This window comes from Scleropages formosus, chromosome 15 (assembly GCF_900964775.1).
Source record: "Scleropages formosus chromosome 15, fSclFor1.1, whole genome shotgun sequence".
Classification (NCBI taxonomy): domain Eukaryota; kingdom Metazoa; phylum Chordata; class Actinopteri; order Osteoglossiformes; family Osteoglossidae; genus Scleropages; species Scleropages formosus.
The window spans coordinates 223,180-240,687 of record NC_041820.1 but is presented as its reverse complement, the minus strand read 5'-3'; the positions used below and the strand labels follow the sequence as shown (position 1 = coordinate 240,687).

General features: G+C 48.4%; 2 protein-coding genes across 5 annotated transcripts; both read right to left on the bottom strand.

The window, feature by feature from the left end:
- Positions 1 to 3,363: 3,363 nt before the first annotated feature.
- Positions 3,364 to 7,097, bottom strand: LOC108931292 (gap junction beta-3 protein-like). The gene is made up of 2 exons (XM_018746965.2): positions 6,907 to 7,097; positions 3,364 to 5,333 (listed from the first exon to the last, which is right to left on the bottom strand). Exon 2 carries the CDS (start codon positions 5,240 to 5,242, stop codon positions 4,433 to 4,435), a length of 810 nt encoding a protein of 269 aa, XP_018602481.1. The 5' UTR covers positions 5,243 to 5,333; positions 6,907 to 7,097; the 3' UTR covers positions 3,364 to 4,432.
- A 3,305-nt stretch (positions 7,098 to 10,402) lies between these two features.
- Positions 10,403 to 14,190, bottom strand: LOC108931294 (gap junction beta-4 protein-like). 4 transcript variants are annotated; one of them, XM_018746967.2, is made up of 2 exons: positions 14,110 to 14,190; positions 10,403 to 12,943 (listed from the first exon to the last, which is right to left on the bottom strand). In XM_018746967.2, exon 2 carries the CDS (start codon positions 12,760 to 12,762, stop codon positions 11,992 to 11,994), a length of 771 nt encoding a protein of 256 aa, XP_018602483.1. In that variant the 5' UTR covers positions 12,763 to 12,943; positions 14,110 to 14,190; the 3' UTR covers positions 10,403 to 11,991. The 4 variants fall into 4 exon arrangements, with proteins under 4 accessions (XP_018602483.1, XP_018602482.1, XP_018602484.1 ...); XM_018746966.2 differs by lacking the exon at positions 14,110 to 14,190 and adding an exon at positions 13,850 to 14,088; XM_018746968.2 differs by lacking the exon at positions 14,110 to 14,190 and adding an exon at positions 13,850 to 14,088 and having other exon boundaries at positions 10,403 to 12,938.
- Between the last annotated feature and the right edge of the window lie 3,318 nt (positions 14,191 to 17,508).

Here is a 17,508-nt window from a genome sequence, read left to right as displayed (position 1 = left end):
TGTAGTCCAGGGTTCGGGTGGCACCGCTGCTCCTCGGCCTCGAGGGCCTCAGTCCTGCAACTTCACATGTTCAATGTCTAAGAGGTGAAACAGCATCCAGTGGAACGTGTAGTGTGTAGCGTGTGCCGTGTGCTCACCCTCCTTACTCTCTCTGCTCTGCAGATTTTTTTTTTTTTTTTGGGGGGGGGGGGGCTCTAAAATGGGCCAGTTGTTTGGCTTAATGAATTATCTTTTGACTCTTTGGTGCCTGTGTACACACACACACACACACACACACACACACACACACACACACACACGAAATACAGTGTAAAAACAATTGTACAGATGCACTGCACCAGCATGATGACAGTCGTACTTTTACTAATCGATGTGTGGAAAGTAACTCAGGCTGCTACCGCGAAGATGTCAAACACACATCTTTGGGCTGTGGGAGGAAACCAGAGCACCCAGAGGAAACTCACTCAAACTCAGGGAGAACAAGCGAACACCACACAGACTGAGTTTGGGGGAACCACACCTTCTCGCACCTTGGGACAGCAGCAGCAGTGCTGCCATGTAAACCCTAAGCACATTGGTTGGCGGTGTAGTCCTAGGATCCAAAGGTAACAGGTTCGAATCCCACCTCTTGCTGTAGTGTCCTTGAAGTAAGTAAATGCACCACTTACCCTGAAGTGTGATTGTCACTGATAGAGTAAAAATTACCTTGCTGTATAAATGGGTGAATTAGTGTAATTAGTTTAATGCTGTAAGTTGCTTTGAAGAAAAGCATCAGGTAAACAAATGAATGTTATATAAAATTGATAATCTTATAATCTTTTACACAAAGCGCAGCAACACTGACATCTCCGTGCTCCTTCTCTGGCTCTAACACCTTAATTCATAGTATAAAAATATAGTATATATAGAATATAAAAATGTGCACTTTCTTTGTGTCCAGTAAATACATGTAGTTTCTGTGCGACCTTCTGAGCAAAATTCCGTACACGACAAACCGCCTTCAGTACAGCCCTTTTTCGTATTTTACTGTATTTATTTACTGTCCTGCACTCTGTGCCGTGTATCTACTTTATTTACTGTATTTACTGTCCTCTACTCTGTCCTGTGTCGCACCACCATGGTCTCCGGAGAAACGACGTTTCGCTCCACTCTATACGAGCTCTAAAGAGGAAAGACAATAGAAACAATTTGAACTCCACAAGTCCTCTTTTATTCCTACGTATCAGCCAGTCCTTTTGTCTTCTGTGCAAACACTCATTCTACCAGTTCTTCCCGCGCCGCCAGACTTTATGTAATACAGTTCCAGAAAAACCCTCATAAGGCAACCTTTCGTAACTCAAACATAATGACCTCTCGTTTCAATGGGCAAAGGGCTCGGAGCCCCAAAAGTGACATGTGTTTGTACAAAAATATCACCGAATCCCATTCAAATCGGCAAAGTTTTGGACAGTGAGCGGAGACGGGGACCGAACCCATGTCCACACTGTAACTGCCCAGATGGCCCCGTCCTCACCGTGCTGCGTTTTCTTCACTTGTGAGCATCACGGACCCTTTGAAGGATGGAATGAGATGTGTTAAAGCCTAGACCCCCCCCCCCCCCCCAGGTGCTTTTCGTAATTGCCGAATTCTTGTACTCAAATAGAAAAGCTGCGTTGAACGACGTTCCATTTAAACACGAATTTTGTAAACGGAACGTTCGTATCTCGAGGATGACTGTACTTCAGAGGCAAAACAGAAGAGGGACAAGACACATTCCCGGCGGCTCAAGCAGTCAGAACATTCCAGTTGTTGTATTTCTCTGGCAGTTAAGTTCTTCATTTCACTGTGAAATTGAAAATGAGGCAGTGTACTCGTGTGTGTGTGTGTGTGTGTGTGTGTGTGCGCGTGCGTGTGTGTGTGTGAGGAGGACCTCGTGGACCATCCCATTGCTAAGCTCCCTGCCTTCCTTTGTTTCTGGGCTCCTCAGCAGCTGAACACTATAAGGTGTGTTTGAGTGCGTGCGAGCGGTGGGCCAATGGTGCACACGTTCATCGGAGGCTTTGTCATGGTGAGGAAGTCGAACCCGACGCCCAGCGGTGCGGCTTCCTCGGCGGGGGGGGGGGGGGAGCCAGGGAGTGGTGAGAGGGCTGCCTGGAGGCATGTAGAAGGGCCTGTTATTCCTGCAACAATCACAGCTGTGCGTGTGTGCGTGCGTGTCCACGCGAGTGTGCGCATGCACGCTGCTCGTCCTCATGGCTGCCATGAACGGAATCTGCAATGTGAACAGTGTTGCACCAGAGCCCTGAGACGGGAGGCTCACGTTGCTCTGCTTTTCTTCTCGGACCGGCGTTTTCAGAGCTGCTGTGTGTTCCGCGAACCCAACGCCGGCGCCGTCACCTTGAAACTCAGCAGCGTCAGTTAGGACACATGAAGGAGCAACGCTGATGACAACGCCGCTGCACGACCTTCTCTGCTCTGCGTGACACACTGAACTATGTCCTCAGCAGAGGGCAGAACTGCGCTCAAGCAAAACACACATTGTTCTTCCCTGCAGAGGGACTTCAGGTGCGTCGATTCCACAAGGAATTTAAAGCCATGAACTTCTCCCCGTGTTTGTGTGGATTTCTTACAGTTGCTCTGGTTTCCTCCCACAGTCCAAAGACACGTTTCAGGTGAATTAGCGACTCTGAATTGCGCTTTCTGTATGGGCAGGTACCCTATGACGAGCTGCCATCAAAGTTCTCTGATTGGTCTGGCATGCTGTGGTTCTAGGATTGGCTCCAGACCACTGTGACCCTGCCTTAGGATAAGCGGTTATCAATAGTGAGCAAGTAAACCATCATGTATCCATTCATCCGTCCTCAAGGACTTGTTGTCCAAGTTAGGGTCTCGGTGGTCCAGAGCCTAGCCAGAAGGCATAGGATGTGAGGCAGGGTACACCCTGCATGGAACATTAGTCCATCACAGGGCAATCACACACACACACACACACACACACACACACACACACACACACACACACAGACTACAGGCAATCCGGAGTCACCAGTCCACCTGAAATAGACAATCCACTGCACAGTGTACTTCATGATGTCTCCATGTCTTGAAGAAAATCACTTCAGAGCTGCTGAATGTTCAAGAAGGGTCTCAAATGGATCTCTTTCAAACCCACTTCTCTCCTGATCTCCAGGATCTACCAGCTCCACAAACTTGCATCACCTTCTTATTTCCTGTCAGTTCCTGTCAAAATGCAGCTACCTGTGTGCCATGTGCCGGTAAACTTTGCATTTTGTTTACTCTAAAACAGATATTTCTCTTTTAAAAATCTTTATTAGTATGCATAACAGAGAATTAATGTACACAGTACCAAAGAAACCATAGTAATCATACAACATTTATAACATGGCTTTTATTTGTAAAATTGTACAATGTAGAAAAAGTAAACATTTTTTATATGTCCATATACATATGCACATGGATCAAAAGGTGTCTTGAGTTTTGCAGAATTTCCAGAATCAGTGTCCATAATCTGAAACTTTGAGGTGCATGAAAAAACTTAACACCCCTGCCCCCACAATACACGCACGCACGCACGCACGCACGCACACGCATTCTTTCTGACTAAGAAGTAAATATTGAGATTATTTAGCCTGTATCTCGGCTGGCCGACTTCGACGTCACTTTGCGTGTCTGGAAGAGCTCACATTTTGAGATGGGAAAAGGGTAAGAAACACAAAGTTGTGCACAACAGCTTGGGTGTGTAAACAAGCACCACAGGCACCAAAAATTGTTTGTTGTGTAATTCTAAATGTTGTCCTTGTTAGGCAAACAGACACAAATTTGTATATAGTCTTGTAAATGTAAAACTGTAAAGGTAAACTTTTTTTTTTTTTCCTGAGTGAGCACTATAAATTGTGCTCAGTTCTCCAGCAGTTAGATGATGAAGGTGAACTCTGTCCCCCTAACCGACTGCAGGCTAAGCAGGATGGAAGGTTGTCCCCCACTTACAGTACCAGCACAGTAGTGACACAGCAGTCAGAGCTAAATGACATATGAAGTACACTGGATCAGCACAAGCCCTTTAACATCAGCAGGCCTGCATCCATCATGAGAGAAATTCAAACACAGGACACACATTGCAATAATTAACAAACAGTAATTGACTGACAAAAACATGGCTCTAGATCTTGATTGCCGCACCTCATTGAAATATAGGCCCACTTCTGCTCCTTGTTCGAGGCCTGTTTTCCCAGCTGAACATGACTTCTGCACTACTGGGCCTCCACTCTGCCCCTTCCAGCCCTGAGGAGAGGCTGAGCTCATTCCTCCCTTACCATAGTCCCACAACGGTAAGTAAATGACAAACACTGCTGTACATCTGTCTTTATAACGCTACACATAACAGTCGGACAAAAGAAAGATGACGGGCTGATCCATAAGGCAAATGGAGCTCCTAAACAGCCAAGGAGAGGTTTGGTGCAGAAGCTCGCATTTCCTCCTTGATGCGGATGACAGGCCTAAGCTCCAGCTGGGTCTCAACTAGATGGCAGTTTCTGCAGGTGTTGTTCTTACACCCGTCGTGGTCGAGGGTTCGGTTCCGACTCTTCACCTCATGGGCACAGCGTGCGATGCGCTTGAAAACCAGGTAGATGATCTCGCACACATTCAGCACAATGCAGAAGGCCGAGGCACCCACCATGAAGTAGGTGAATATCTTCTTCTCTGTAGGGCGAGCAATGTAGCAGTCCACCTGGTTAGGGCAGGGCTTGATGTCACACTTGACCAGGCGGGGCAGGTAGAAACTGTCGTAGATGAGGTGCAGCAGGTAGAGGAAGCCAATTTCGATGCCTGTCTTAAAGAAGAGGCTCAGCAGATAGGTCCACCACAGACCACCGTGCTTTTTACCTGTGTTATCGTAAAGTTTGACACCGTTGCCATGCTTGGATTGGTACTTCCGCTCACGGTCCTTGCGATAGGCCACATGCATCACCACCATGAGCGAGGGGCAGGTGACAAAGATGAGCTGCAGTGCCCACAGACGTGTGTGGGAGATAGGAAAGAAGTGGTCATAGCAGACATTGGGGCATCCAGGCTGCCTGATATTGCAGTCAAAGTCTTTCTGCTCATCACCCCACACACGCTCAGCTGCCACCACATATACCAGCACACGGAATACAAACACCACCGAGAGCCAGATCCTGCCAAATGCTGTGGAGTACTTGTTCACTCCACTCAGCAGAGCTTGGAAGGTCTTCCAGTCCATGGTGAACAGAGCCTGCCCAGAAGCTTCAGATGCTTGTACACGCAACTGGTTTGCTCTGGTGTGTCTATATGCCGTCAGCGAGTTGGAGAGTCTGCAAGAACCACACCATGCAAACATGTCAGCACAGGATAGCTCATCTAAAGCATCACTTTACTTTTGGGTGGGATATTTCCATAGGTTAAAGCTTCTGGGACCACATATTTGGATAGAAGATAATAGCTAAAGTAACACCATAGTACTTTAGTTTACATGATACTGAGTTAGTTCAACATTAATTCTCCCTTGTATTTTACTTCAAGAACAAAGTGTGACCTGAGGGCTGTTTGACTTATCGTACCTCAGTTTACTCAGATCCTGATCACACCAGAGTTGTTCACCAGAGTTGTTCTTCAGGGAAACCTGAAAGTGTGGCTGCTTCTAAAAGCACAAAAATGCACCCAGCGCTCCCCCGAAGCATAAGGAAACTGTCTGCACTAATCCTGTATTCCTTCTGCCCTTACAAAGAGCACACGGGTTAATTTGTTTGGTAAAAAGGGACATGCCGTATTTTTAATTTGTTTCAAGATCCCTTTGTGAGGTTAGAACATTGCACCAACACAAAAGCAACGATGACCAAACAACAGAAGTTTTAAGTAACTGTCCTTTCTCTGCTTAGTCACAGTTATGAGAACAGACATTTCACTATGCTTTTAAGTGGATTAAAATGCAGAACTCTGTTTATTATAATGGTGAGTAATTAGGTTAGGTAAGAGTGGCATTTTAGCTACAGTTTTTGTTAACACAGTGTGTCCCATGAATACATCATCTGTCACTGATCATGGGCTGTCCGTTATTCTCTGCCTGTATGTACTGTACATACTACTGTATGTTTTTGAGGAAAACACCTCTACAAATTAATCTCAGAAATAACAGGCTACGCTGTGATATCCCAGTGAAACAAAAGATCCACATGGTTTTTAGTTAATCAATGTTTTGAACTCCGGTGTCAAACTCTGTGTGTATTATAGATGCTGTGTTCCAGCTGAACTGAAGTGTGTACAGGACTCGCAGTGCTGAGGTACCAGTGCTGTCGGTGTGAAGTTGCCCAGTTGAAAGTGCTGATGGAAAACAAAGGAGCTGAATTGCTGTTATTAACCACCATACACTGGCAATGACTGAGAGACAGGTGAAAAACATTGTTCATATACGTAATTTTCAAGTTCGTCGTGTTATTTATGGCTCCACAATTATCACTTTGTTTGAAGGATATATGTCAATGTGAGAAAATACAACACGGATTTCAGATGAACTCAAGAGAACATCAACAGAAGCGCTGGACTGAGACTTTTTAATATTATATAACACAAAAAAACAGATGACTAAGGCCCGGAAGAAAGTTCTCCCTTCACCGGAGAATTCACTTCACTTTTCGCACACAAAGTGAATTTGCCTCTCAGGTATCGAACGAAAAGCTCATTTACATTAGTTATTGCGCATAAAAAGCGAATTTATCTCAGATATGGCACTTAGCAGGGAATTTACCTGAAATACTGCATAAAAAAAGTTAATTTACCTCAGGTATCGCCCAAAAACTTAATCTGCGGCAAGTACGGCACACACACAAAGTACTTATATATACTTGAAAAAAGAGCAAAGGGTGAAAAGGCGAAGAAGGAAGTACTCACTGAAATGTTTTATTATTCTGTTTTCTCGTCTCTCAGTGTTTCTTTATGCTACTTTTACCCCTCGAGATCCGCTCGTTTCTCCGCTCTCTGGCACTGAGACAGACACGAAGCGCCGTCGTTTTCTCGGCGCTTCCCTCGGTCCCTCCCTCACACACACACGCGCGCGCGCGCGCGCACACACGTCTCGTACGTAGGCTACACACCTTTGCAAGCACGCGGACTTGGAGAGCGCGCGGCGCGCCTCGCAGTGCCGCCACGACGAGAGTAAAAGGCTGAAAGTCGATGCCGCGAGGCGGGCGGGAGACTCTTCCCGCCATTTCCAGTAACTTCTTTCTGACGGGAAAAGTAATAGTGATGCTGATAGCAACAGCTCTTTTCGCGACGAAGAGAAAGTTCCAGGCAGAAGGAGCAGTGCGGTAGACAGGGTTTACCCGAGTCTTACTCCGAGTTTACACGCGGCTCGCATAAACTATACCCAGGACATACACAGCGGTGTTTGAACCATGACTGAACCATGACTGAACCATGCGGTGTCCCGCAGCAAATTGGGAGATGTTCTCCACCCTCTATCTCCTCTGAGAGTTTGTGGCCACCTCAGTGAACAGTCACACTCTTTGGAGCTCGAACCCTTGTGTGAAACAGGAACTGTGTGGAAGACAGTGTGGAAGTTTGCTTAATGCAAACAAGAATCCTGCTTTCCTGCCACACATCAGAGTTCTTTCATGAACAAAAGAGATCAGGTTTCTTTGGAGTGAACCTGCCTTTATTGTCATGCGTCTCCTCTGACTCTTTTCAGCCAGACTTACCATACATGTGGGCCTCCATGGAATATGCCCTCGTGGGGTTTTCACGCACTGGAGGAGAGGGCGGCATTGGTCTCCTAAAGGACAATTACTGTCTGAGTTCACGTCGAGCCCCATGTTCTCCGCGGGGGTTCATGCCACATGTATTTCTGCAGTAACACAACGCACTAAGTCTTCATGCAGCGGAGGTGCCCACTTTTGTGTTTCTTTGAGTCTGAAGGCTTGCAGAAGATGCCCTAAGGCTGGGCATGCCAGAGCTATGTCTCTACACACCTTCACGGTAAACCTGCCAGTTACGTGTGCCTCTCATCCAAAAGAGTGGCAAAGACATGAATGTGGCTCACAAATGCCTTCCGTATCTATGAAGGACAGTTCTCCTTGTCTCGATCTGTCTCAAATTTTTCTCAACCCTTCTGCTTAAAGAGTCATTTGCTTGGCTCTACCAGGATTCAGTAGAATTATAGACTCCTCTTGTACCACAGGGGTCTCTAGGTGGGGCTCGTTCGAGGAAGGCTCTACATGTACCTGAGCCTCTACGTTTACTGTACTGTGTTTGGGACCAGTGAACTTGTGCAGTGTTGTCTTTGCAGTTAGGTGACTCAGCAGATGAGGCTCCCTAAATTACTCCGAGGCACTCTGAAGGTGCTGAGACCCTGACAGAAGGTGCTGAAGGCAGTGTGAAGACACTGAGATGCAGTTTGAGGGTACTGAGACCTAGTGTGAAGGAGCTGAGATCCAGTGTAAATGCAGTGCGAAGGAACCGTGAAGCACTGCATGGCAGTGTAAAGGCCCTCTGTACTATGACTCAGTCCCAAACTTTGAAGGAGGAATCCAGATCTATGACTCACGTTCTGCTCTGTCTTTGCATGCCGTGTTCTCCTCCGTGGGCGACCCCCACCCCTAGCGTGTACACGTCTCAGGAGCAAGATTGTGTTTGTCTGGGGACGACGTTGCCATGAGCATGAATGTTCCTCATTCTTTCACTCATCCCAAACGTGTTGCTGCTTGCTGAACGTGGGTGGAGGAACACAGAACTAGGCATGTTATTGTGCCTGGTGACCCAGCTGGGACCAGTTTAACGCTTCTTTGAAGAGGAATAACACAATCCTCTTGGTATCGAAGACGCAACTCTCAACACCTGTTTAGCAGAGCACTTCCTTTAGGGTGAAGCCCTGTTTCTCTAAAAAATATGCAGTGCTGGACTCACTGATGGAAGTGTCTACCTGGAAGGAGCTCCACGGATTTCCACTGGGACCATGAACCGCTGTTCATGAACCGCTGTGGCAAAGCGTGGAGCTCACAGAGCCCTGCACCGGACAGGGTGTTCCCGCCCGGCTCAGCTGGTGTAAAAGTGCACGAGCGCTGAGGAAGAACAGTTTATACAGCCCAGCGAGAAACTGACCACACAAACACACGTCAAATTGGAAACACAGCCTGCATGCATTCGAGTTTATTCCACACTGAATCTTGTGCGTCTTGATGGAGCTTGTACAAACTATTTTCCGTTATCGCAACCAGGTTATGTAAAAGAATGTGGTATTTTTCCCTGACTTGTTTCCTCTTGCACAGACTGACACACCCCAGGAAGGCATCTCCCGCACCAGCTCCCAGCTCCTGTCAGTCTGGGTTCACATCTCAGCAATTTGTTTTAATGATTCCTGAATCTAATAATTTGGTGGTTTCTGAGAGGTCAAAGGAAACAGTAAGGGCTCCTGTTGTAGGAGAATCGCACCCAGTACCAGGAAGACTGAGAGCGGACCGTTCCTGGTGTCACGTAGACAGAAAGACTGTCACACGTGCAGAAGCCGTCCTTTCAATCCTTGCTGTAAATGTAGTTTCCTGTTGATGTTTCTGGAGACGTGTCATGGGTGACATGAAATTCTGTGTATCGCTTGTGTCACCATGACTGTGAAGAACCGTGAAGCACCGCCCACATGCTAAGTGTATCACTGTGAATTTTTCCTCTCCGCTTTCTTCCGCACACGTTTCTACAGAGCAGCTTACAATGTTTAGATGCAATTATTTGCTCCTTGAGTGGGGGGGTGCGGTGGCACAGTAGGTTGGACCAGGTCCTGCTCTCCAGTGGGTCTGGGGTTCAAGTCCTGCTTGGGGTGCCTTGCGACAGACTGGCGTCCCATCCTGGGTGTGTCCCTCCCCCTCCGGCCTTACGCCCTGTGTTGCCGGGTAGGCTCCGGTTCCCCGCGACCCCGTATGGGACAAGCGGTTCAGAAAATGTGTGTGTGTGTATTTGCTTGTTGATACAGCCGAGTAATTTTTAGTGGAGCAATTTATGGTAAGCACCCTGCTTAAGGGTACTGCAGCAGTAGGCAGGATTCAAACCTGCAGCCTTTGGATCCAAAGGCAGCAGCTCTATCCACTGTGTTGTCAGCTGCCCCTTAATCATCCATCCATCCATCCATGCATCTTCTAACCCATATTTCCAGGTAACGTTATGAAACTGAACAGTTGGGTGGGTGTTCCAGTTGAACTGGTGACTGGTGGCCATAGTGTGTATGCATATGTGAGACTGTGTGTGGCTGTAGACTGACACACACTCTAGTCTGTGACTGTGGGCTGCCTCACACACTGTTTCCAGGACAGGCTCCAAACCACTGTGATCCTGCACTGGTACGCAGTTACTGAAGATGAGTGAATGGATGATTCACTTATCCCAGAAAATACAAGTCAGAGGAAAATTAAAAGAGAGCCAAGAACCTTCTGTAGGAATGTTCTTTTTATTGAGTCTTTATACAAGTTATATGCATATTTAATTGCTTTTGTGAAACTGTAAACAAGCCAGACAATAGCAGAAAGCCACAGCATCTGAACACAATCTAGCTGGACACTGATTGAAGAAAAGAACATTTTCCACACAAAGTTCATGTTATGTATTCAAAAAACACACTTTCATGAGAAGACGTGAGACATGTTTGCCAGTATATTTAGTAGCAGCCTGTGTGTATGTGTGTGTGTGTGTGTGTGTCTGTGTAACAGTTTCCTTCAGTAAGACTGTAAGAAGCGATGTAAACACATGAACTGTTGGCAAAGAAGGACACATGAAACAAGCAGCCACTCCCAGCAAACGAGCTGCGTGTGTGAGGACCTCTGAGAAACTCGAGTTCATACACCCTGAGAAGGACGGCTGGCAGAAGACCAGTGTTACTCCCGCAGGCCACACACCACACCCACAGGAGCGGTCCAGCGAGAAGCTTAGCCCTGTGGAGACGTAACCCTGTCGAGACAGAAATCTGACTGTCCCTCGCCATAGTGTGAACATGTTCCACCGCTGAAACATGCACGCACACGTTTTGTGCCAATCCGTTATGCTGGATGCTGGCGTATCAAAGCAGAAGTACCGGTCAGTCCAGTCTGGGAGTAGTCATCCTTTGCTGACTGTGAACCACACACTGCACATACGCCCTGAAAAGTACTTTGTTGTATTGTCCCACTTGGGGAATAAGTGCTGGCACATTAATTAGTGTTTTCAACAGTCCTCAGCTGAATTTCATCATCACCCTCATCTTATATTCCTCCGTATTATTGGTCCGATTAACGGTCATACTCATATCTTCCAAGCATACGAAAAGGTAGCCTGCAATGGATTGGTGTCCTGTCCGGGGGGCTTGGGTGCTCCTCCAAGCCTAGTGCCCAGTATTCCTGGGATAGGCTCCGGACCCCCACGACCCTGACGAGATAAACGGACAAAACTAACAAAAATATAGCCAACAGGGTCAAGTAGAAGGAGAATTAAAATTTGCTCTTGTTTTGGCACTTGTGCTGCCAACCAGCTGCAACCAGCTCCCAGTGCACTTTTAGTAACACCTTGGAGTGATTTTTATTCCATGTTCCATCCATCCATCCATCTTCTTGACCGCTTGTCCTTCTAGGATAGTGGTGGTAGAGCAGAGAAGCCCACATGTCCCTGTCAGGGATGTTCCATACAGAAAAAAATACTGTTTATTTTGCTGAGCTGAAAGAAATGTTTGTGGAAAACAATAAATCTTAAAAATATGTTAAAATTCTCTGCATATTTTAAAATGCGACTTAAAAGCAGGTGCATTTATATCATTTGCTAAGGAGAAAAATGTACAACCTTTATTCGTGTTTTATGACTACCACTGATTTCATTGAAAACTCAATTTTTTTCATTTTTTCAAGGTCGTCTTCTGCCTGCCCCTCTGCGGGAAACTCTTCCTGAGTCTGTCTGCAGAGATCCTGAGCGAAAAAGCCACAACACATCCTCTGTCTCCTCTCGAAGGACAGGAAGACTCTGGCCTTGTCTTCAGGAGAGAGAGACATTGTAGGCGGGGGCGGGGTCAGCCACGCGCAGCGGGCGGCTCTCCACATCCTTGCTGACCAGCGAGGTCGCCATGGCGAGCTGGCGCGAGCGGTGAGGGGCGACGAGGCACTCGAAGCAGCGCTTGCCCACCAGGTACACAATCTCCAGCATGGAGAGCAACACGCACAGCAGGCTGGTGGCCACCATGAAGATCGTGAAGATGCGCTTCTCCGTGGGTCGCGCGATGAAGCAGTCCACGACGTTGGGGCACGGGTCCTCGGAGCACTTGACGAGGGACGGGAAGTCGTAGCCCTCATACAGGTGGTATACGAGGAAGACGAACGCGGCGTCCACCCCCATCTTGAAGATCAGAGTGAGGACGTAAGTCCACCACAGGCCACCGCGCTTCTTGCCCGTGTTGGTGTAGAGGCGCCCGCAGCCCTTGCCGTGCTTGGCCTGGTACTTGCGCTCGCGGTCCTCTCGGTAGGCCACGTGCAGGACGACCAGCAGCGAGGGGCACGTCACGAAGATGAGCTGCAAGGCCCAGAGGCGCACGTGGGAGATGGGGAAGAAGTGGTCGTAGCAGACGTTGTGGCAGCCTGGCTGTGCCGTGTTGCAGTGGAAGTCCTTCTGCTCGTCGCCCCACACCTTCTCGGCCGCCACCACGAACACCATGAGGCGGAAGAGGAAGACGACGGAGAGCCACACGCGGCCGAATGCCGTGGAGTATTTGTTGACTCCGCTGAGGAGCCCCTGGAGGAACGCCCAGTTCATCCTGACCGCGCTGCGCTGACCACAGCACCGGGCACTGGGGAGCCGGGGGTGGGGGGTGGAATCTGCTCCGGAGCCCGAGGGAGACTCCGAGGCCTCGTGTGGAGCACTTTACCTCGTTATACAGCAGCGCGCCTTGCCAGCAGACGGAACCAGTCGGGGAAGAGAGCACAGCCGTCCTGAGCTTCAGGGAAACATACGAACACAGCGATAAATTCTCGTGACAAATTGTAACATTTGTAATTATATGATTAAATCACTAAAAGCCAAAGGATACATTGTAACATTTTAGAAATTACCACGAAAGCAAAGGGCAGCGAACCAGGAGCTCCTGGTGAACAAAAGTGCGCGGGCGCACACATTTTCTGAACCGCTTGTCCCATACGGGGTCACGGAGCCTAACCCAGCAACTCAGGGTGTAAGGCTGGAGGGGGAGGGGACACACCCAGGACAGGACGCTAGTCCATCGCAAGACACCCCAAGTGGGACTCAAACCCCAGACCCACCGGAGAGCAGGACCCGGTTCAACCCGGTTCAACCCATTGCATTGCCCCACCGCTCCCCCGAAAGTGCACATAGTTCTTCATAATAAAAAGTGTAAATTCTCCTCATGTAAAGTACAAATTGTGTTTCTCTCAGATCATGTACGTCGCTTTGAGAGAAGAGTCTGCTAATGAATACGTGTAAATTAATGTAAATGTAAAGCTGCAAAGCCTCTTCACACTCATTGTTCTAGAAAAGTGTTTCGCTGATTTCGTTTTGTTTATTCAATAAGTTCGATACTTTCCCGACAGAACAGTGACAGTTAGAGTTCACTAACTGTCTCTGATATAATCATGGAAACATTTTCCATGCTTGTTGTTCACACCTCGTTTGAACCACGTCCACGCGTGACTTTCTTCCCTTCACTTCAGAAGTTTTCAGCCGGTCCACGCATTTACAGTTCAAACCGAGTACAGTACACTGTTTTCCCCAGATTCACACGACTCTGTTGAGTTCGCTGAGACGCAAGAAGAGTCGAGCGATGATTTATGAAAGAAATGGGTCACTTGGGGATTTATGACAATAATAAACCCATGAAGTCGCTCACCCGCCCGAAGCGCGTTGCGCTCGAGACCCGCCGAGGGACCGAACTTGGGTCCGAGTGGAGCTCGAGAAGACAAGAAGAAGCAGGTCCGAGTGAGTTGAGCTGGGATGAACAAGGTGGTCTGAGCGGAGCAGGAGCCAGTGGAGGAGAAGAAGATCCGGCTGAAGCTGGGAATCCCTGTCCTCGATCCTGCCCTAGCCAGGCTTAGCCCAAGACGGACAACGACACCGACAACGACACCGACACCGACACGAACCGCTCACCTGAGCTGTCCTGCGCCGAGGAGCGCGCGAGACGAGGCTCCGCCCCCGTTCCGGCGGAGGTGTGTCTACGGTCGTCCCTTCGCTCCTTTTTACACACACAATCTAAGGCCAAGTCACAGGACGGATTTATAACATTTCTTTCTGACACAAAGTTTGTGTTCAAAGCGCTCAAGTCACGTGCGGAGCCCCAGTCTGAGTTCGGAGCCCAATCCGTTCAGTTCCAGTTTCCAGTTCCAGCCGCTGTTATGTTGGTGCTGCGATCATCTTGATCTAACTCTTCATTTTCCCTCTTTCCTTCACAGCAGCTGAGAGGGAACAGCGTGACCAGTGACTGGTACCTGGTGGCAGGTTCTCCTCTACTGCTGCTTCCAGACACTGTGACCTGCTCACCTTTGCCATCATCATGGGATTAGGACCTCAAACATGCTCATCCTTGTCTGTGACTAATTATTCCTCTCCTCCTGTTTGTAGACCCATTTGACGTCCGGCTTTCTGGCACATGGCGTGTTTCTGAGTGGTGGGAAGATGTTGGTGGCACGGTGAGTAGTGCCATAGTCTCCCAGCACCTTGATGGTGGGAGAGGATGTGGGTTCGATCCCTGCTCAGCCTGTGCAGAGTTTGCACGTTCTCCCTGTCTCTGTGTAGGTTTCCTCCCACTCTCCTAAAATATGCTGTTGAAAGGGATTGGTAACTTTAAGAAAGAAAGAAAAAATCAGCAATTGTGTGAGTGACAGAGAGTGAGTGAGTGTGTGTGTTCCACTGCTGTATGGATGAGTGACCCATTGTAAGTAGTATATCTAGCAGGGAAAGTTACCCTGGTGAATAAGGTATGTGGGCTGATAACACTACGGAGTTCATCGGAAGTCACTTTGGAGAAAAGCCTCTGCTAAATGAAGTAACATAACAGTGGTGATGGATGCGCTGCCAAATCATCAGTCCTGGAACATGAGGCTGGTGCACAACAGGAGATGAGCCTTTACTATATGCAGCTGAGTAAACAAGAAACTTCTCCAAAGGTCCCACCACCCTATGGAAGAGTAATCTCTGGTACTTGTAACTGATCTTGGCCTTTTGGTCACTCTGCAAAGCTTGTGAGCGAAGGTGAGGATGGAGATACAGACGTAAGGGTGCACTGGCACTACAACCTTTACCCAGGGATTACCATAGTCCAGTACAATTGTTGCACTACTGTAGCTGCAACAGCAAATCGCTGCTGTATCAAATAATTCCACCACCCGTCGCTGATGAAATGCTCCCTGGGGTACTTGAACTCTTCCAATTGGGGCAGCTGCTCACCTTGTCTGGTTGAAGAAAGCAACATCTTTGACCCCTTGAGAGAACCATTACCTCCTATTTGGAAGTTCTACCTTCAGCTTGACTACATCACACTAAGCTGTAAACTGGTTTTTTGCTGCTGAAGATCACATTCTAATAAGGTCAACAGGACCACATCATCTGAAACTCTGGAATCCCCAACCTCAATACTCTCCAAACCCTGACTGCACCCTGATATTCCATCCATCAACACTAAAATAGCAGAGGAGACAAGACACACCCCTGGTGGAGTCCAAGACCTACAGCAAACGAATGCGGACAAGCTCTCGTTGTGCAGGTACAGGGAAGGAGCGGCACACAGAAGAAGCATTGGTACTGCCATTCTCCTCTCATACTCGTCTCGATAAAGTGGGTTTGCGAATTCTGGTGAGCTCTCCAGAGTCCCTGCAAGTGTGTTAGTCCACTGTTCCATGTTAGCTCCATGACCAGCTCAGGGTGTACTGAGTTAGTATGTTCTCCCCATGTTTGCACCCCGCACATGTACCATGGAAGAAGGCAAAATCAAGCCAAATCACTTTGTTCCCCCCTTTCCCAGAAATGCATGCGAGTGGTTACTCTGAGTCGACTGACTTGGTGGCACATCCATCATCATCATCATCACCACCACCATCACTGACGTAAGCTGCAATGTTTGTATACATAAACGTGAGTTTGTCAGAATTTGTCCAACAGTTCAGCCACTGTTGTGACTCTTTGGTTTCCTGCTGCTCCACCAGGTGCCTGTGAGTGTTTGGGCTCCACTGCAATGAAGCCACTTCTGTGATCTGCACTTTAGATGTTCAGCCATTTACTGAGCAGGTGTTCTCACTGGTCATCTTGTCACAACACTCTTGTTACAGGTGTCCCCTGAAGAGATCTTACACATCTGGTTTGGGATGCAGTCTCTATGAAGCCCACCTGGACTGGGTCACACTCAGCCCGACACACACCTAGCTCATTCGGTTAGAGGGAGCCTACATGTGTTCCATTTACAAGCTCTAGCCTACATCTCCCACAAACCTCTCTCTGAGCACTCGCTGGTGTGTGTCCTCAACCCTTCAGATGCCAAGGTGCAGTGTCCTGGATGAAGCTGTGCTGTAGCTGCAGTGCCTCCTCTGGTGTGGGACATCCAGGCCACACACTGTCCTCATCCTCAGGCCCTTGGAGAACTGAGACACCATAGCCACCTTTGCAAATCCATGTCCCTCTGTCTGCTCCGCATCCTCATATCTCACTGTTACCAAGCAACAGCTCCCATACCTCCCCTGCAGTGTGTTGCCCTCTCCACTGGGGGTTAGAGGTCATTTTCAGAAAGCGAAAAAGAACATGAAATACGACCAGGGGAACGGTGTGTGAGAAAGTGACGTGTGATGTAGCCACACAATTCCAGGCTGGTTTATGATCCAGAGATGATGAAGAAAGAAACATCCACAGCAACTGCAGCGGTCAGGGCTCTTGGGATGCTCCCTCTCCTTACCTTGAGCTCATGCACATTTTGACCAAGGTTGTTAAGGAACATGTGACCGTGGTTGTCAGAAGCCTGACCACACCCCCGCTCCCACACTGATGGGGAAAGAGCTCTAGGTGTGGCTCATTTTAACTTATTACGCTGAACTATTCTAAATTACACAAGTGTTTAACTGTGTAAATAATCGTGAGTCACATGGCAGAAAAGAACCGAAGAACAAACTAGCAAACGAATAAACAAAGTAAGATAGCGGTCGTGTGGTTGTGCGGTCGTTTTAGTGCTGCATCAGTGCTGCCCACTGCAGGCGCCTCCCAGCCATTGCAGTTTCCGGTGAAACAGGAGCGAGACTGATGGGACCGGCGGTGGTGGACAGGGCTGCGTGGGGCCATGAGCCAACGCTCTTCCTGAGCCCAGTCACACCCTTGAGCTCAATGCTCTGTGACACGGGGCTGGGGGATTGGGCTCCAGTGGACCGTAGACCTTTACAGGTTACATTTGTGTCGAGTTGCGAAACCACGGAACTCCGGGTGACTCATTCCCCAAAGGGCCTTTGTCTGGACTCTGTCCACCCTCTGAGCGGTTAAACTCCATTTCTAAGTGAGACGGGTCCGTGTTCC